This window comes from Scyliorhinus torazame, chromosome 17 (assembly GCF_047496885.1).
Source record: "Scyliorhinus torazame isolate Kashiwa2021f chromosome 17, sScyTor2.1, whole genome shotgun sequence".
In the NCBI taxonomy this organism is placed as follows: domain Eukaryota; kingdom Metazoa; phylum Chordata; class Chondrichthyes; order Carcharhiniformes; family Scyliorhinidae; genus Scyliorhinus; species Scyliorhinus torazame.
In genome coordinates, this window is record NC_092723.1 from 134181769 (window position 1) to 134202274 (window position 20506).

General features: G+C 44.3%; 1 protein-coding gene and 1 long non-coding RNA gene across 5 annotated transcripts in view; one reads left to right on the top strand and one right to left on the bottom strand.

Moving 5' to 3' along the window:
• Positions 1–19983, bottom strand: part of LOC140394160 (uncharacterized) — a 43399-nt gene extending 23416 nt beyond the window's left edge. Inside the window, exon 1 of the long non-coding RNA XR_011935824.1 lies at positions 19591–19983. This is a non-coding gene — a long non-coding RNA (uncharacterized lncRNA). The remainder of the gene's footprint in view (positions 1–19590) is intronic.
• Positions 1–20506, top strand: part of LOC140394159 (myosin phosphatase Rho-interacting protein-like) — a 305177-nt gene that overhangs the window by 117266 nt on the left and 167405 nt on the right. For all 4 annotated transcript variants that reach the window (XM_072481083.1, XM_072481084.1, XM_072481085.1 and 1 more), the window contains exon 4: positions 14335–14486. In XM_072481083.1, the coding sequence (XP_072337184.1) occupies positions 14335–14486 (152 nt within the window). The remainder of the gene's footprint in view (positions 1–14334; positions 14487–20506) is intronic.

Sequence of the window (20506 nt, forward strand, 5' to 3'; positions counted from 1 at the left end):
ATTTCTGCTGGTTGTGGAGCCCAGGACTAGGGGCCATAGTCTAAAAATCAGAGCCAAACCTTTCAGGAATGAAATTAGGAAGCACTTCCACACAGAGGGTACAAGAAGTTTGGAATGCAGTTCACACGTGAGAATTAATATTAGATCATTTGTACACTTGAAATTGCCAAATGTTTTTTAATCAAAATTATTATGGAATATGGAGCAAAGACTGGTTAACTGACTTGGTCGCAGATCAGCTGTGGTCATATTAAGAGGTGAAACGGGCTTGAGGGGCTCAATGACAATCTTGTTCCTAGATTCCTGAAGGTTATGAATTAAATTCATTGTGTGTGTGCTATGTATGTTTGTAGTCTATGGACCTTGTAACATTTATGGAAGAGGATATTCCAATGCTGTTACAGTGGTTAGTACCTAGTAACAAGGGTAAGGCCCACTGTGAGTGTGTTGACAGGCTCTCTGGGTCAGTGAAGAGCACTTCAAGAGTCAGTCAGAGAAGAGCTTTCCAGACAGCAACAGTGCTGTGTGCTATCTGTGCAGGTGGGACTCAAGAGAAGGCCCAGGAACAGTTTGGTGGCTCCATGCTGTGGAGTAGGTCAGGGTAAAAAGAAACTCTGGGAGCCAGTGATAGTTCAGTGCAGCTGAGAGTGGAGCCAATGAAGCTACAAGCAGTTTTTATTAGGGGCAGATGAGAAAAAATGAAGCTCAGAGAACACCAGGACCGTGTCAGCTTGTTGAAGCTTGCTGCTTGATTAAAAAAACTCACCAAAGCTCCTGCAACAGCACCATCCAAAACCCATGACCACTACCATCCGGAAGGACAGGGGAGGCAGATACATGGGAACATCACCAACTGGACGTTCCCTCCAAGCCACTCACCGTTCCGACTTGGAAATATAACGCTGTTCCTTCACTTGTCACTGGTTCAAAATCTTGGAACTCCCTCCTTAACACTCTGTGGGTGTAACTACACGACATGGACTGCAGCGGTTCAAGAAAGCAGCTCACCACCACCTTCTGAAGGGAAATTAGTGTTGGGCAATAATTGCTGGCATCACCCAGGGTGCCCAGATCCCACAAATGAATAAATTTTTAAAAAGCTTGGATTGTGCCAATAATTACGGGTGCGATTTGATGCTCTAAGAACAAAGTCCTGTTTTGGGTACGAATAGCAGGATGTTTCTCGGTGGCCTCGTCCGTGCAGGAACAGATCGGTGGCGTCCTGATCTCTCTATCCCCCTCCGACACCCCACCGTGGCCTCCAGACCCCCCCCCCCCCCCCCCAACACTCCGCCTTACCTCTTAGGGGGTTCTCGAGCCCCCTTCACCCCATCTCTTAAAGGCAGGGCACTTTGTCCTTCTATCGAAAGAAATTGCTACTGTTTCAGTTGCTGGTGATTCTTTTTTAAATACATTCTCTAAATATACTGTTTGTTTTTAATTTTGCTCTGTAAATAGACTTTCCCTTGTTGTTCAGTTGCAAGTTCAGTTGCAGTGTCTGGGAGTGTACCTTTAAAAAAAATGGGTGTTTATCAAATAGCTGCTGTGATGTCGTTTTGTGGGAGGAGCTGGGTTGTGTCTCTGGCTTTTACTTTCGTTTTGAGCTGGAGGCTGTTTGCGGCTTTCTGTTTTGCTTTCGTTTTAGGCAGTTAAAGGCTGCTTTCAGATAAGGAAGGTCCATTTTGTCTCTCTCTCTGTCTGTTAAAGGGTGTCCAGATCACTTGATAATTTAAAAGTGATAATCCCATGCATTATTCTGTGAAAAAACGTCTGGTTAGTGAGGAATCAAAGACTAATTCAAGAAAGGTTACTTTTGCTCCAAGTTTATTACTGCAGCGAACTTATATTTTCTGTGTAAATGTTTGCCTCTGGTAACCATGGATTGGCTGGTAATACAGAGAAGTAGGAATCTAAGGTTTATAGATGTTAATGTTTAAGCTTCGTCTCAGTGGGAGCACTGTTGCCTCTGAGTTAGAAAGTTGTAGGTTATATCTCAACTCCTGAACTTGAGCACAGAATCTGGGCTGATACTTCATGGCAGTACTGAGGAAGGTTTGCCTGGCACTGGTCATATCATTTGGATTAAGTGTTAAACCTGAAGATGTTTGACAGGAGTGTGCAGAGGGACGTTTATAAGATTGGCGGGGCTCTTGCCAAAAAGGCAGCTTCCACCAAGTGGTGGCACTGACACAGTTTTGCTGTCACCCGTTCACAAATGCTGCATATTGGTTGTGTTAATCCTTGCAGTCAGTGACTAGAGCACTTGGGCTCCTCAACCTTTTTGGGGAGATTTAGTAGGCTCGAAGGGCCGAATGGCCTATTCTTACTCCTAAGTTCCTTTGATGGTGGTAGTGGTTAACACTGATGCCTCGCAGAGCCAGGGATCCGGGTTCAATTCTGGCCTTGGGTGACCGTTTGGAGTCTGTACGTTCTCCCTGTGTCTGCATGGATTTCCTTTGGGTGCTCTGGTTTCCTCCCACAGTCCAAACATTTGCAGGTTAGGTCAGTGATTAGCACTGTGGCTTCACAGCGCCAGAGTCACAGATTTGATTCCCGGCTTGGGTCACTGTCTGTGCGGAGTCTGCACGTTCTCCCCGTGTCTGTGTGTGTTTCCTCCGGGTGCTCCGGTTTCCTCCCACAAGTCCCGAAAGATGTGCTGTTAGTTCATTTGGACATTCTGAATTCTCTCTCTGTGTACCTGAACAGGCGCTGGAATGTGGCGACTAGGGGATTTTCACAGTAACTTCATTGCAGTGATAATGTAAGCCGACTTGTGACAATAGTAAAGATTTAAAAAGAAGATTGGCCATGCTAATTTGCCTCTTAGTGTCCAAAGATATGCAGGTCAGGTGAATTTATTATGATCCAGAACCAGATCACAGCAGTTGCTAAGATAATGGACCAAAACCCCAATATTTCATTTCATTTGTAAGACTGTGAAGAAAAAGTACTTCGTTCCACGAATGATTCCATGCACAAATAGGGATATAATAATAATATTTTATTGTCACAAGTATGAAGTTACTGTGAAAAGCCCCTAGTCGCCACATTCCGGCACCTGTTCGGGTTCCACTAATGGAGCTGCGTCTGGATCCCAAGGTACCTGAACTTGTTTTGGGTCAGTTTGAACGGCAGAGTCTCCAGCTCTGTTCATCCCTCTTGGGGGTTTATCGGGATAATTTTGCTCTTGCTCAGGTTCAATTTGTATCCCAAGAAGGCTCCAAACTCCCCCTGGATTTTGGTTATTTTGCCCATGCTGGCCAGGGGTTCGACACGTAGAGCAGCAGGTGTGAATAGAGTGAAACTCTGTGCTCCCTGCCTTCCCTCTAAATGCCTGCCCACCACTTCGCTGATCTAAGAGCATTGGCCTCTACTCAATTGCCAGTGCAAACAGTGGGGAAAACTTGCACCTCTGCCTCATGCCTCTTTGCACCTGGAAATATTCAGAGCTAGTGGTGTTTGTATGCTCGTCATGGGAGCATTGTACAGAAGTTTCACCCACTAGGTGAATCCTGGCCCTAACCTTTCAAGCACCTCCATGAGGTACCTACTCGATCGAAGGCTTCCTCAGCATCCAGGCAGACGACCACTTCTGGTGTCTCCTCCCTAGGTGGGGTCATAATCACGTTCAGCAGACGCCTTATGTCCGCCGTTAGCTGTCTGTCCTTGACAAACCCGGTCTGATCTTCCATGATCACTTCTGGCAAGCGACTCTCCAGTCGCCTCACCAGAGATTTTGTCAGGACTTTGGCATCAGTGTTTAGAAGTCAAATGGGTCTGTGTGACCCACATTCATTTGGGTCTTTTTCTCTTTTGGGGATCAGCGAGATTGAGGCCTGTGCCAGTGGATTTGTATTTTTGGTTTATTGTCACGTGTACTGAGGTACAGTGAAAAGTATTTTTCTGTGAGCAGCTCAACAGATCATTAAGTACAGGAAAACAAAAGAAAATACATAATAGGGCAACACAAAGTACACAATGTAACTACATAACACTGGCATCAGGTGAAGCATACAGGGGTGTAGTGTTAATTAGGACAGTCCATAAGAGGGTCGTTTAGGAGTCTGCTAACAGCGGGGAAGAAGCTGTTTTTGAGTCTGTTCGTGCATGTTCTCAGACTTTTGTATCTCCTGCCCGATGGAAGAAGTTGGAAGAGTGAGTAAGCCGGGTGGGAGGGGTCTTTGATTATGCTGCCCGCTTTCCCCAGGCTGCAGCCAGTGTGGCTGGCAGGGACCATCTTGACAGCAAATCATTGAACACGTGCTGCAGGTGCGGGGCCAGTGCTACCGCAAATTTCTTATAATAGTCCACTGGGAATCCGTCCTTTCCCGCTGTCTTCCCTGACTGCATGAAATTAATGCATTCCATAATCTCTTCTAGTCCACGCGGTGCTTCCAACCAGTGCCTCTTGTTCTCCCCCACAACTGGTACGTCCAGTCCATCAGGGGAATTGTTTCATCCTCGAATCACCCTCCGGGGGCTTGGAGCTGCACAGTCCCCGGTAAACTAAGAGGATGGTGAAGGTCTAGAATGCACTGACTGGGAGGGTAGTAGAGTCGGGTTGCCTTGCATCCTTTAAAAATACCTGGATGAGCTTGTCATAACATTCAAGGCTGGGGGACAAGTGCTGGCTATTGGGATTAGATAGGAAGGTTGGGTATTTTTTTCATGCGTCGGTGTAGACTAGAAGGGCCGAAGGCCTCTTCTGCACTGTTATTCTGTGATTCAGTATTATATGAAAGTTTGCGAAGGCCCCGTTGATCTCATCTGGGGCCGTGACTATCCTATTGCTCCCATCCCTTACCTGCACTATCTCTCTTGAGGCAGCCTACTTCCTTAGCTGGTGTGCCAGAAGGCGGCTGGCCTTGTTTCCCAATTTCATGTCCATGTTGTGTGAAGCGTGGTCCGAGATTACTATCCACTCCTACTACACCTGGAAGCACCGATTTCTCCACTAAGAAGACGTCTACAATCGCTCACAGAGGAGTCATTAGAATGTGGTCAGGAGTAGGAAGCTGATCAATCGCCCCACTCTCTTACCCTCCAGACCATAACAATTCAAACCCCAATTACTGGTTTGGAGAAGCCAACAACCTTGGCACAGATGAGGTATGGAGCTTGCAGTTTTCTGGTATAGCTCAATACTACACTGGCTCTCTACTTATCAAATTAGCCTTGAGGAAACAGTTTTATCTCTTTTTAAGATTGTTAGTTTTGTTGCTCTGATTTTTGATTCCACACACAGTACTTGGCTGAAAGGAAGATTGAGTGATAAGCTTCCAGCCTGAGGGCTCTGTCATTGTTCTCTGCAAAGCAGCATAAATCTCTCCATCTTGTAGTTTAATGCCTGTAAATTGCAGCATTTCCAAGTGACCATTACTGTAGCATTGTAGCATTGGTGAATTAGCTGTAACCAGCCCAGTCCTTTCTAATCCTGCTTGATGAATGTTAGTGCCATGGAGCAGAAAAGCCATGATTTTGCCTTCTTTCTTTGAAAAGTCCTTGTCTTGGGTGACAATTTATACACTGGGATTGATTGATTTTGGAATGCTACTCTTAAGATTTCATCAAGATCACCATTTCTAACAGTTATTTATGGTTTGTAAGGCTGTTTGAACTGGATGCCTGAAGGACATGCAGAGGTGTGTGTAGTGATGACAGCTAGAGTTACTACAGCAACAGGAAGAAAACTTTTAATGTTTAAAGTATCTGTCAGTAATAGTAATGGGTTAATGATAGACCCTGCTGCAGGCAGGTGCAGATTCAGACATCCTGGGGAATTTGTCAAATCAAGGAGTGTAGTTCTTATATTAGGAATGTGGCAGCTTGGAAAGAGGAAATTGGTCATTCATTAGTGAGGTTACAGTGAGGTGACTGACTACAGGACATCTTACTGATTTCCTGCAATGTGCAGTGATGCTAGCATATTCTGATTTATTCTGGAAATGAACCAAATGTCAGATGGGCATTGAGGTGTGCAAGGAAGGAAAGGGCACCGAAAAATATTAATACACGGAGTCCTCACTAAAAGTGGTGGTTGCATTCCTAAGAATTACCAATTTATGTGAAACCCCTTTAAGTGAAGCATGGTTTCAATGTTAAATAGATTCCTGATGACATATTTGCTCAGAAAAAATCAATGTAAAAATTGAAACACTGCACCATACATAGGATCTGAAATACTGTACAGAATAGTGCAGTAAGTGACTTTAAAATTGCTACCTTGCCTGCAGGCTCCTTCGTTGCAGAGACCTCTTGAAAAACTACTCTAAAGGTGTCAAGGGTATGTGGAGGGCGTGGCATTGTGTGAGATGGAGGATCAGCCACAAGGAGGCACTTGAAAATGCAGCTAAAAAACCTGAATGTACATAAAGGACAAAATGGCGCCAATCATAAACCATACTTCACTCACAGAGGCACTGGGCCTGGTTGCGCGATGACATCATCACACACTGCTTGTACAGTTAAAATGGGGAATACAGCACTTTAAATGGAACCCAGACATAAAATATAAAGCCCTTTAAAACTAAACCGCTTTAAAAGGGGTCACTTAAACAGGGATTTTCTGTACTAAATGATTAATGGGAAGTCTTATTGATTAGTTTCACAGCTGGAATTTCTCATAATTTTTCCAGCGTTCACCTGCATTACAACTGTGACTGTGCTTTAAACATACTTCAGTGGCTGTGAGCAACTTTGTAATGACCTAACGTGTGAAAAGTACTATATGATAGAATATTTTCTTTTCTTCCATCCATATAACCTCTGTAAAGATGCGGTATGTCTCTAGATATGAATGTGGGAAAGCCTTAGCCTGGTGTGAGAGTTCCTAGGTGAGGATGAATGTCAGCATCGGTATAAGCTGGTTCCAGGTATGAGTGTACGAAAGCCCTTACGTCAAGTACCCATCCCTGTTTTTATGTAGCCTTGTGTACACAGAAGTTCCAGGAAATTATCTGTTCCCTGACTCGGCATCGCCCTTTCGTTTTGCTTGTAATCTTCTCATTGGAATAGTAAAAAATGACATCCTGGGGCAGCACGGTGGCGCAGTGGATAGCACTGCTGCTTCACGGCGCTGAGGTCCCATGTTCGATCCCGGCTCTGGGTCACTGTGTGGAGTTTGCACATTCTCCCCGTGTTTGTGTGGGTTTCGCCCCCACTACCAAAAGATGTGCAGGGGAGGTAAATTGCCCCTTAATTGGAATTTTATTTAAAGTGCATGGTGACATGATACAAGGCATGGAGGTGGCACTTTCAAGGCATAGCGACCAAATTGCCTCTCTGGAAGCGGAGATGACTCTTGATAGCTGTTGTGAATAAAGCGCTGAAGGGCAAAGTGAATGATTTGGAGAATTGTTCCAGGAGGCAAAATATCTGAATTGTGGGATTGGCACAGGGGGTGGAAGGCCCAACTCCCACAGAGTATTTTGCGAAGATAGTGTGGAGGATGGAATCACATCCCCTCTCGAGCTGGACCGAACACACCGGACTCGTCAGCAGAAGCCCCGTCCCAATGAACCTTCACGAGCAGTAATCGTGAACATTCACAGCTTCCAAGAAAAAGAGCAGGTCCTGAGATGGGAAAGGAGCATTGCAACTACAAATGGGAAGGCCTCACCATCAGGTTTTATCAGGATGTGAGAGCAGAGCTGGCAAAGAAGCTGCCATGTATAAAAGCAAAGTCCGATTTGTGGTGGTGTGCCTGGCGTGGCCAAGAGTGATATTTAAGGGAAAAGAAGACTATTTTTGATGCGCTGGAGGAGGCAGATTTCTTTGTAAAGAAGCATGGGTTGGGCGTGGATTGATTGAGGTTTTTGGATATTGGGGATGGGCATGTTAGTATGTGGAGTTTTTGGGGTTCCTTGTTCATGTTTGCATTCTTCTGTTCTTGTTTGCGTTGAATGTTTTGCACACTGGACTTGGGTAGGGGGTTTAACTTTGTGTGTTTTTGCTCTATTTGTTCTAACTTGTCAAAATATATAGCTCCCTGTTGGAGTACTGTGTTTTAAGTAGTCTTTATACTTTGTGTTGTTTTTCTGTAAGCATTTTTCTTTACTCTGGGGGGTGGGAGTCATTCTGCTAGCTGAAGAGTTAGCTAGCGGGATTGACTGCAGCTCATTATACTTAATGAGTTTAATGCTTTTTTTCTGTTTGGGGCCATTGGAAGTAGGTTTTAGTGGTTTATGTTGGTTGTACTGTTTTCTGTATGTATATTTGGTGTAGTAATGTCTGAAGGTGGGGAAGGGGGAGTGGGGGACAAGGGTAGTTTGCTGACTGACTGCAGATTTTTCTTTGCTAATCTTGTGAGTGGGTTTGGTGGCCATCTTGGGTGGGACTGGTTGTTGTACTTTCTATGTAACTGTTGGATAATCGCTCTTAGTGGAAATAGCGGATTCTGGATTAAGGGGTGGTGGGAGGCCACTAATTTGTTTGGCCACCTGGAATGTCAGGAGGTTGAATGGCCCAGTGATGAGGTCGAAGGCATTTGCTCACCTTAAAAGTTTAAATGCCGATGTGGTGTTTCTGCAAGAGACTCATTTGGGGTCAGAGAACAAACAATGTTGCGGATGGGGTGGGTGGGTCAAGTTTTTAATTTGTGCTTTGATGGTGGGCCCAGAGTGTGGCAATTTTAATAAATAAAAGGGTTCAGGTTTCTGCCACTAAGATCTGAGCTGCCCCCAATGGTAGACATATTATTGTCTGTGGGTCGCTGGCGGGCACCTCGGTGGTCCTGGTTAATGTCTGTGCTCAAAAATGGGACTATACGGGTTTTCTTTTCTTTCTTTTCTTTAAATAAATTTAGAGTACCCAATTATAAATATTTTTTCCAATTAAGGAGCAATTTAGCACGGCTAATCCACCTACCCTGCACATCTTTGGGTTGTGGGGGTGAAACCCATGCAGACATGGGGAGAATGTGCAAACTCCACACGGACAGTGACCCAGGGCCGGGATTCGAACCCGGGTCCTCAGCGCCGCAGTCTCAGTGCTATCCACATGCTGCCCGACGGGTTTTATTAATAAGCTGCCAGCCTCCATCCCTGATTTGGATTCACATCAGCTTGTTTTGGGATGACTTAAACTGTATTCTGGACCTCGGGATGGGTCGGTCCAGGCCCAAATCTCTGACTCCATCCATTTTTATGTCATCATTGGCTACAGGAATAGTTTTATGTCATCATTGGCTCCAGGAATAGTGCCAGAGAACCGGAGGATAGCAAATGTGGTCCCTTTGTTCAAAAAGGGGAGCAGAGACAACCCCGGCAACTATAGACCGGTGAGCCTCACGTCTGTAGTGGGTAAAGTCTTGGAGGGGATTATAAGGGACAAGATTTATAATCATCTAGATAGGAATAATATGATCAGGGATAGTCAGCATGGCTTTGTAAAGGGTAGATCATGCCTCACAAACCTTATCGAGTTCTTTGAGAAGGTGACTGAACAGGTAGACGAGGGTAGAGCAGTTGATGTGGTGTATATGGATTTCAGTAAAGCGTTTGATAATGTTCCCCACGGTAGGCTATTGCAGAAAATACGGAGGCTGGGGATTGAGGGTGATTTAGAGATGTGGATCAGAAATTGGCTAGCTGAAAGAAGACAGAGGGTGGTGGTTGATGGGAAATGTTCAGAATGGAATTCAGTTACAAGTGGCGTACCACAAGGATCTGTTCTGGGGCCGTTGCTGTTTGTCATTTTTATAAATGACTAGAGGAGGGCGCAGAAGGGTGGGTGAGTAAATTTGCAGACGACACTAAAGTCGGTGGTGTTGTCGACAGTGCGGAAGGATGTTGCAGGTTACAGAGGGACATAGATAAGCTGCAGAGCTGGGCTGAGAGGTGGCAAATGGAGTTTAATGTAGAGAAGTGTGAGGTGATTCACTTTGGAAGAAATAACAGGAATGCGGAATATTTGGCTAATGGTAAAATTCTTGGAAGTGTGGATGAGCAGAGGGATCTCGGTGTCCATGTACATCGATCCCTGAAAGTTGCCACCCAGGTTGATAGGGTTGCGAAGAAGGCCTATGGTGTGTTGGCCTTTATTGGTAGAGGGATTGAGTTCTGGAGTCATGAGGTCATGTTGCAGCTGTACAAAACTCTGGTACGGCCGCATTTGGAGTATTGCGTACAGTTCTGGTCACCTCATTATAGGAAGGACGTGGAAGCTTTGGAACGGGTGCAGAGGAGATTTACCAGGATGTTGCCTGGTAAAGAGGGAAAATCTTATGAGGAAAGGCTGATGGACTTGAGGTTGTTTTCGTTAGAGAGAAGAAGGTTAAGAGGAGACTTAATAGAGGCATACAAAATGATCAGGGGGTTAGATAGGGTGGACAGTGAGAGCCTTCTCCCGCGGATGGAAATGGCTGGCACGAGGGGACATAGCCTTAAACTGAGGGGTAATAGATATAGGACAGAGGTCAGAGGTAAGTTCTTTACGCAAAGAGTAGTGAGGCCGTGGAATGCCCTACCTGCAATAGTAGTGAACTCGCCAACATTGAGGGCATTTAAAAGTTTATTGGATAAGCATATGGATGATAATGGCATAGTGTAGGTTAGATGGCTTTTGTTTCGGTGCAACATCGTGGGCCGAAGGGCCTGTACTGCGCTGTATTGTTCTATGTTCTAAGTGGCCAAGGCATTGTTGGTTTTCAAGAAACAGATTTGGGGGTTGGGGGTGAGGGGGGGTGGTGTTGTGCAGATCTGTGATGTATTTTTACACCAGTGTGATAAAAGACTTTTCCTTATTCTCCCATTTCCACTAGGTATACTCGTGTCTCAATTTTTTTAAATGGATAGGTCTCCCTTCTTTTGGTGGAAGGGGCGGGTTACTCGGCGAATGTGATTTCAGACCAGGCCTCACATCTTGTTGACTTGGCACTAGAGTCCCAACATCCGTCATGGAGATTGGTTACGGCATTATTAGCAGACAAGGGATTTTGTGAATGCATGTACACTGCCATAGGGGAATATATTAAATTTAATAGAACTGTGTCCATCTCTCTTTCTACGTTGTGGGGAGTGCTTAAGGTGGTTAAAAGGGGGTAGAGGGGGAAAAGAAATTCCTCTAATGAGCACTTGGAAAAGATAGCGAGGGTCGAGTGGCAGAGGCTGGTAACTCCATTCTTGAGGTGGACCATCGGCACTCACTTGCCCCAACCTCTGAATTTCTGGAAAGTCGGAAAAAGCTGCAGGCACAATTTGAATTACTATCAATGGATAAGATGGGGCAGCACGGTGGCGCAGTAGTTAGCACCGCTGCCTCACGGCACTGAGGTCCCAGGTTCGATCCCGGCTCTGGGTCACTGTTCCTGTGGAGTTTGCACATTCTCCCCGTGTTTGCGTGGCTTTCGCCCCCACAACCCAAAGATGCGCAGGTTAGGTATATTGGCCAAGCTAAATTGCCCCTTAATTGGAAAAAATGAATTGGGTATTTTAAATTGTTTTTAAAAAAAAAAAATCAATGGATAAGATGGTGGGCCAGCTGCGCCGTTCAAGGGCTGCATTTTTATGAATGGGGAGAAGGGCAGTCGCCTTTTAGCTCACCAGCTGAGATGGCAGGTGGCTTTCCGGGGGATTATACAGACACAGGACCCAATTGGCAGCCTGGTTTCTGCTCCGTGTCAAGTCAATGCGACTTTTGAATCATTTTATTAGGATCGCTACAGATCGGAGCGCCCAGTGGCGAGTTCTGCCATGACGGATTTTTTGGATGGGTTATCCATCCCAGTGGTGGAGAAGGAGAGGTGGGAAGAATTGGAATCTCTGTTGGGCTCCGAGGAAATTAAGAAATTTTATCCCGGCCCTGATGGCTTCCCCATTGAGTGTTATAAGAAGTTTGTGGAACAATTGGTCCCTTTAATTTTAGATATGTTCAGTGACTCCTTGTCTCGGGGTTCGATGCCTGTTGTGCTTGCGCAGGCTTCTATTTCCCTGATCTTTGAAAAAGACGCGGACCCTACAGAATGTGGGTCGTACTGACTTTTTTCGCTTTTAAATGCGGACGCTAAGTTACCTGTAAAAGTGCTGACACTGCGGTTGGAATGCTGCCTCCTAGAGGTGATCTAAGAAGACCAGACTGCCGTTATCAAAGGTCGGCAATTGTCAGCCAATATACGTCGTCTATGAAATGTTGGCCTCTTCCCCTCTTCGGTGCCTGAACCGGAGGTGATTGCTTACCTACATGCTGAAAAGGCATTTGATAGGGTAGAGTGGGGATATCTCTGAGATCCTTGGGAGGTTTGAATTGGTACAAAAGTTTATATCGTGGATTTGTTTATTGTATATGGCCCCCAGTGCTAGTGTTCGTACAAGTGCTTCGAACTTAAATTTCTTTCCGCTGATTAGGGGCACGAGGGAGGGATGTTCATTGTCTCGGGTCCTGTTTGCGCTGGCAACAGAACCGCTTGCCATAGCACTTAGATCTTCCAGTAAATGGAGGGGGATAAATTGGGATGGGGGAACATAGGGTGTCCTTGGAAACGGACGACGTGCATCTTTATATTAAGGACCCATAATCCACTATGAATGAGATAATGAAGCTGCTTGGAAGCTTTGGCTCCTTCTCTGGGTAGAAATTGAATCTGGTTGGGCAGCACGGCGATGCAGTGGTTAGCACTGCTGCCTCACGCGCCGAGGTCCCAGGTTCGATCCCTGCTCTCGGTCACTGTCCGTGTGGAGTTTGCACATTCCCCCTGTGCTTGCGTGGGTCTGGCCCCCACAAACCAAAGATGTGCAGGGTAGGTGAATTGAACACGCTAAATTGCCCCTTAATTGGAAAAAATGAATTGGGTACTCTAAATTAAAAATAAATAAATAAGTTGAACCTGGTTAAGAGCAAATACTTCTCAATTAAACCCCCAGAGAAGTGAGCCCATCTGGGGATGTTACCTTTTCACCTTGCCAGATCTAGCTTTCGGTATCTGGGAATCTGGGTGGCCATGATTGGGCCTCGCTTCATAAATTCTACTCGTCTGGTTAGTGGGGTCAAATCCCAGAGAGAAGTGGGATTATCTCCCCCAGGCAATCAGGAGGCTTGACTTTACTCAATTTATTATTTTACTATTGGGCAGCCAATATTGAGAAGGTACTGGGATGGGATGGTGATCCGTGTTCCACATGGGGGCAAATGGAGGCAAGTTCCTGTAAGGGTCCTAGCCTTGATGCATTAGTAACCGCATCACTGGCGTTCTCTCCGGCAAGATTTTCCTTGAATCCAGTAGTGGTGTCTACCCTGAGAATCTGGAAGCAGTTCAGACAGCTGGGTTCTGCTTGGGTGGAGGTGTCCTACTCCGCCCAGAGCCTCGGCTTGATTGGGTGACCTCAAGTCACTCTTACATTTGAGAAGGTCAAGCACACCATTAGGGAGTGGGTAGAATGGTTCTACCTAAGATGGCAGCCATTCGTTTCCTTTTAGTTTAGTTTAATGTTGGTGGGGGAGGGGGGGTTGCTTTCATTTGTGCTTTTGATTGTTGTCATGTTCTTTGTCATTGTAGTTTGAATTAATAGTTTTGTATTTTGTTTATAATGAAAATTTTTCAATAAATCTTTTTTTCCAAAAAAGGTGCATTTTAATGAAGGAGAGATTTCCTGCTATTAGGATCTATATGTTAAAGGAAAGTTCACCAATAATTGGAAAACAAGAGTGTGGATCCATGTTTCCAGATATGAGGAACACCGAACTCCTGAAGGATTTTTTGGGTTGGAGTGGGTTTCAAGACGGGCTTGGTCAGAAAGGGATTTGACCACATGGCTGAGAATTATAAAATCATTAGTGGACGTGATGTAGGCAATCACGCCCAATAGGTGGTGCATGAGTGGGATTCGGTGTGGGTTAGGTTATGGGTAGTAGAGGTTTTGATGAGTGCTGAGGTGAGAGTATTTTTGAGCAAATTCATGTGAGGATATCACCCACATGCTGAAAATACACAGCAGGTCTGGCAGCAACTGTGGAGAGGAAAACAGAATTAATGTTTCAAATCCATGACCTTTCATCAGTTCTGATGAAACTTCATGTCCAAGTGAAACTTGATTTTAAAAAAGAGGCAATAGTTCCGGGTGAATATTGAATCTCAAACTTTCTATTAATCTAGCTGTTCCTCAATTTCCCTGGAATTTCACGCACCAAATAAATCAATTGCAGTTTAACCTTTAATGCTTGAATTTCTGGAGAAATACAAGTATGTGGTTAAGTTGATTGTTTTGAAATTGAGAATGATTAATTTCTAATTGCATTTTGATTTTGCTTTGAGTGATTTGTTTTTAAAATAGGATCATATGTGAGATTGTGGTGCGCTAAAAAGTTGAAATAAATCCACTCACCAAAATCTTCTCTTTACAGCCAAGCACTCTTCCGCAAGGCACCATCAACATGAATCTCTCCACTGACGTCAATGATGGTGAGAGCAAGACCGCTCAGAAGAACTCACTTTGCATTATAATGCCAGAGAAACAGCATTTCATTCGTGCAGAAAACAAAGACACCATCAATGGGTAAGTGTTGTTTCTGATATTATAAACCACTTGGTCCATGGAGCCATGATTGACCTCTGCATCTTTCTGAGCCAGTTTGGTTCCATTTCCTTTATACATTGATATTTCTTGATTAGTCAGTACCTCATTGCCTTTGAATTAACTAGATCTGTATTAATTACGTCACTCAATACGCATTACAAATAGCTATCCATCCATGATTAAACAAAGACAAATTTACATTTGTAAAGTGCCTTATCATATCGCTCAGAAACTTAGCGGGCAGCACGGTAGCACAAGTGGATAGCACTGTGGCTTCACAGCGCCAGGTTCGATTCTCCGCTGGGATACTGTCTGTGCGGAGTCTGCACATTCTCCCCGTGTCTGCGTGGGTTTCCTCCGGGTGCTCCGGTTTCCTCCCATAGTCCAAAGATGAGCAGGTTAGCTGGATTGGCCATGATAAATTGCCCTCAGTGACCAAAAAGGTTAGGAAGGGTTATTAGGTTACGGGGATAGGGTGGAAGTGAGGGCTTAAGTGGGTCGGAGCAGATTCGATGAGCCGAATGGCCGCCTTCTGCACTGTATGTTCTAAAGCATTTCACATTCAATTAATTACTTTGAAGAGCAATAATTGTTGTGTTATCTGTTGTTTTATGCTTGATGTGAGGATTCAAAGCCCTACTGCTGCTTATATTTTTAAGTACTTACTGTGGTACAATTTAATCGTAAAGATAAGAGTACAGGAACATTTATGGCTCAATACACCACTGATATCAGAAATATTAGTCATTTCATTCATAGAAACCTATAACCACTGCCCACCTCCCCTGGAATCACAGCCACAACTTCAATAATTTTATATTTTCCCTCCACTAACCTACTCTGAGATCATTCCAGGTCTTGATCAATGTTTGTGAGAAAAATCGTTTCCTGGCCGCAGTCTTGAACTTACATTTTAGTTCCGGTAAGATTAATTTGTAAACCTGAGATGTGAATGAATGAATCCAGCGGGGGGGAGATGTGTTAATCTCGGGGTTATTTTTTCATAGCTTTTAAGCTTTAAATTTTGTTGTATTAAATAAACTCCAGGGTAGACTTGTGGCACAGTCATTTTAGAGTTGGGTTGACTGGTGTTTATTCTATATGCTCACCCTGTCTTGGGATAAAAGTTAAATTCTGCCGTATTTGCCTGATATGCATACTGTGCCTTAGTTATGGTTGTTATGCTGAACCGTTGCCAGTTGTTGGGAATCTATGAATATAATAATGAGTTAGTAATTTCATTGAAGTCCTTATTCTGGACTTCAGATCAGTTTTTAAAAAACAGCTCCACAATTTAGCTGCAACAGATAACTGTTAAAGAGAGGTGGATTTTAACGAACTAACTAAAATCAAGCAAGTGAACAATACAATGTACAGGGAAACGTTCCATTGCCTCTCTATCTAGGAATACACTTTGGAGGCATTAGCTTTCTAGAATATCTGGAATCTACAGGGAAGAATTCTACATTTAAAAACATATCTACCTCTCCAGGTTCACATATCAGATTGCCAGATTTAACTTTGGAGTCATTTTGGAGGCAACCTGACTTCAGTGACACCTACTTACCTCCTTCCTCTCTCTATGAGAAGTGTCACCAGTTGGATGAATAACCAAGCCTTAAACAAAACCAGTAACAAATTTGAAGATGAAAGACCTCATGTTAGGGCTTGAAGTTGAGAAACTCCTACTGAGATTTAAGGATTGGACACATTATGCTGAGATTTCTAGGGTGGATATTTGTCATGCTAGAATTTAGTATGGGGGTGGGGGTGGGGGTGGGGACCAAAAAATTATACAAAGAGGGCAGAGAGATATAAGTAGTAGTAAAATTCAAAATTTGCTAAAGATTGCAGAGACCAGATTGAGGAAAATAACTAAAGTGAATAAAGGAGATATAAATTGAATGTATGTCAGTAGCCAAAGTGTAACTGACCAGATTGGTGAGCTGCAAATGTAAATTGCTCATGGGATTATGATGTGGTCACGTTAAAAGGGAGATGGTTCAAGCAAAGTATGTGTTCTTAACACCAGGTTTTCAGGAATGAAAGAGAAGGGAGCATGGTAGTTTTGATAATGGAAGTTGACAGTTCTAAATAGGAAGGATATACTAGATGATTCTAGGACTAAATCTATTTGACCTGAGTGGAGGATCTGAGGGGGAGCTGCTACATTGTTGGGAGGTTTTATTATAGGATGCCAAACTGGGAGATGGGATAGATGAGCAAATCTGACAGAAAAGTCCAAAGGTGTGTAACAAAAATATAGTAATATGAGACTGACCTCATTGCAGCTTTGGTTCAAATGTGGATAAAAGAGCTGAATTCATGTAGAATGAGGAAAATAGTGCTAACGGTAGGGAAGGAGAAGAATTATACTAATTTTTATTAGTGTCACAAGTAGACTTACATTGACACTGCAATGATGTTACAGTGAAAATCCTCTCGTTGCCACACTCCAGTACCTGTTCAGGTACACTGAGGGAGAATTCAGAATGTCCAATTCACCTAACAAACACGTCTTTTGGAACTTGTGGGAGGAAACAGGAATGCCCAGAGGAAACCCACACAGACACGGGGAGAACGTGCAAACTGCACAGACAGTGATCCAAGCCGGGAATTTCTAATATATGTATAGAAAACTTTCTTGGCCAATTAATATTCTCCATTCAATAAGGTAGGAAGCAGTATTGAATCTAGTTTTGGGTAATGAAGTTGGACAAGTGGAGTGTGTTTTAATAGGTGTAAACCAGGCATATTCCTTTGAAGGGAAAAGATAGAGGATCCAAAATTGATGTTCTCGGAATGACAAAGGAATTAAAAGTTAATATAAAACAGAAAAAGGAGGTTTATGACATCAGAAATAGGAACATTATGGAAAGCACAAGAGGTAATTGAAGAAGCAACAGAGCTAATGTTACATTGAACCTAAACACACAGGGAGAAATGTAATCTTTCAAAGTGAGCGGGTTTCCATTAAGGTAGCAGGTTAAAAGACTAAAAACTGCTGGTGTGGCAGGAATATAACAGAAACCCACCGGTTTGCACATGTAACACAGTTTGTTGGTATATGGGGACTCCCCTGTGGTGGGTTAGAGGTTTAAATATTAAATGACATTTAAGTGCAGTTTTAACCAGGATTCTGCCTATAGCTCCGAGTGCAGGAGTTTACTGAGCTTTCTGGAACTCATGAGGTAAATCAAGTTGAGAGGCCAATGGTAATTGATGAGGCTGAGTAACAGCCAAGAAAGAGTTTCAAATATGACACCTACATCCTTGCCACACTCGGCCAAATACTGCGTTGATGTGAAGGGCAATCACTCTCACTGTACTCTTTTACTCTGCTCTTGTCCACATTTGAACCAAGGCTCATTGAGGTCAGGAGCTAGCAACCCTGGCGAAACCCAAACTGAGCATCAGTGAGCAGGTATTGCTGAGTAACTGCCACTCAATAGTTTTGTTATTACTTCACTGATGGTCGAAAATAGGCTGATGGGGCGGTAATTGGCCAGGTTGGATTTGTTCTGCTTTTTGTGTACAGGACATATTGGGAAATTTTCCACATTGCTGGGTGGATGCCAGTGTTGTAGCTACACTGGAACAGCTTGGCTAGGGTTGCGGCAAGTTCTGGAGCATAAGTCTTCCGTATTATTGCTGGAATGTTGTGAAGGCTATGACGTTGGAGTTTTCAGTGACTTCAACTGTTTCTCGATATCGCATGGAGTGAATTGAATTGGCTGAAGACTGGTGTGATGCTGGGAACCTCCAGAGGAGGCTGAGATGGATTATCCACTTGGTACTTCTGGCTGAAGATTGTTGCAAATGCTTCAGCCTTGTATTTGGCTCTGGTGTGCTATGTTCCTCCATCAGTGAGAATGGGAATATTTGTGGAGCCTCCTCCTCGAGTGAGTTGTTTAACTGATCACCACTGGATATAGCAGGACTGATCCATTGGTCGTGGGATCGCTTAGCTCTGTCTATCACTTGCTGCTTATGCTGTTTGGCATGCAAGTTGTATTTTGTTGTAGCTTCACCAAGTTAACATCTCATTTTTAGATATGCCTGGTGTTGCTCTTGGAATGCCCTCCTGCACTCTTCATTGAACTAGGGTTGATCCACTGGTCTGACGGTAATGGTAGAGTGGGGGATATGCTGTGCCATGAGGTTACAAATTGTGGCTGAGTACAATTCTGCTGCTGATGGCCCACAATGCCTCATTGGATGCCCAGTCTTGAGTTGCCAGTATATGCCAGTAAGGTTTGTAGAGTGATAGTGGTCTATTGCACTTTGCACAACACAGTGTAGCTTCATGGACTGGAGCTCCAAGAAGAGGAAGGTAATGGGAACTCGGCATCTTTGGAGAAGGAGCCAGGTGTGGCAAGGAAACTTCAGCCGTACACTTAGATGCCTTGGATCAGACCAACTCAGGCATGCTTCCATTAATCTGAGGCAGCACAGCCATCTGAAAAAGGGTCAAGGGTCAGGATTAAATGGACTTTAAAGAGTCCCCACTTCCTCGTGCCCTTTGTTCATTTTCCCTCTCATGGGGCCATGCATTTACCTGATATCGGTACTCATGCAATTTACAATGTGGATTGCTGATAACAATCAATTTGAGTTTTTTATCTTCTCCATAGTCAGTGTATTTTTATTTTACACTATTTTAGATGAAAACCTACAATCAAAGTTTGAGAATTCTTGAATATATTGTGCTATATAAATTATTCCTTTTTCTATTGATAGGTTTAAGCTAATTAAACTTATGGGAAGTGAATAGCACTGACCCACTGGTGGGTCCTCAGTCACTACATTTGATACGACCCCTCTGGCATTATACCTACCCTGTTTCTGTACCGTGAGAGTGTTGCAAATCCGATTCAAAAAAAGGGGTAGCTCCGTATAAAAGATTCCGGAGTCTGTATATGGTTATCTTTGCACCACCTGTTCATTCTAACTTTGGAAACACTAAGATTCTTCCTCCTCCTCCCCTGAATAAATAATTAAATCATTAATATATCTATAACCCTTAACAACCCCACTGCTCAGATGTCAATGAGGTTCCTTTTTAAAGGTTAATATGGCTCACCTTCCTTCTTTCAGTACGAAGTCTTACAACACCAGGTTAAAGTCCAACAGGTTTGTTTCGATGTCACTAGCTTTCGGAGCGCTGCTCCTTCCTCAGGTGAATGAAGAGGTCTGTTCCAGAAACACATATATAGACAAATTCAAAGATGCCAAACAATGCTTGGAATGCGAGCATTAGCAGCTGATTAAATCTTTACAGATCCAGAGATGGGGTAACCCCAGGTTAAAGAGGTGTGAATTGTACCAAGCCAGGACAGTTGGTAGGATTTCGCAGGCCAGATAGTGGGGGATGAATGTAATGCGACATGAATCCCAGGTCCCGGTTGAGGCCGCACTCATGTGTGCGGAACTTGGCTATAAGTTTCTGCTCGGCGATTCTGCGTTGTCGCGGGTCCTGAAGGCCGCCTTGGAGAACGCTTACCGGAGATCAGAGGCTGAATGCCCTTGACTGACTGGAAGGGAACATTCCTGCCTGGTGATTGTTGCGTGATGTCCGTTCATTCGTTGTCGCAGCGTCTGCATGGTCTCGCCAATGTACCACGCTTCGGGACATCCTTTCCTGCAGCGTATGAGGTAGACAACGTTGGCCGAGTCGCACGAGTATGTACCGCGTACCTGGTGGGTGGTGTTCTCACGTGTAATGGTGGTATCCATGTCGATGATCTGGCACGTCTTGCAGAGATTGCCATGACAGGGTTGTGTGGTGTCGTGGTCGCTGTTCTGAAGACTGGGTAGTTTGCTGCAAACAATGGTTCTTTTGAGGTTGCGCGGTTGTTTGAAGGCAAGTAGTGGGGGTGTGGGGATGACCTTGGCAAGATGTTCATCGTCATCAATGACGTGTTGAAGGCTGTGAAGAAGATGACGTAGTTTCTCCGCTCCGGGGAAGTACTGGACGACGAAGGGTATTCTGTCGGTTG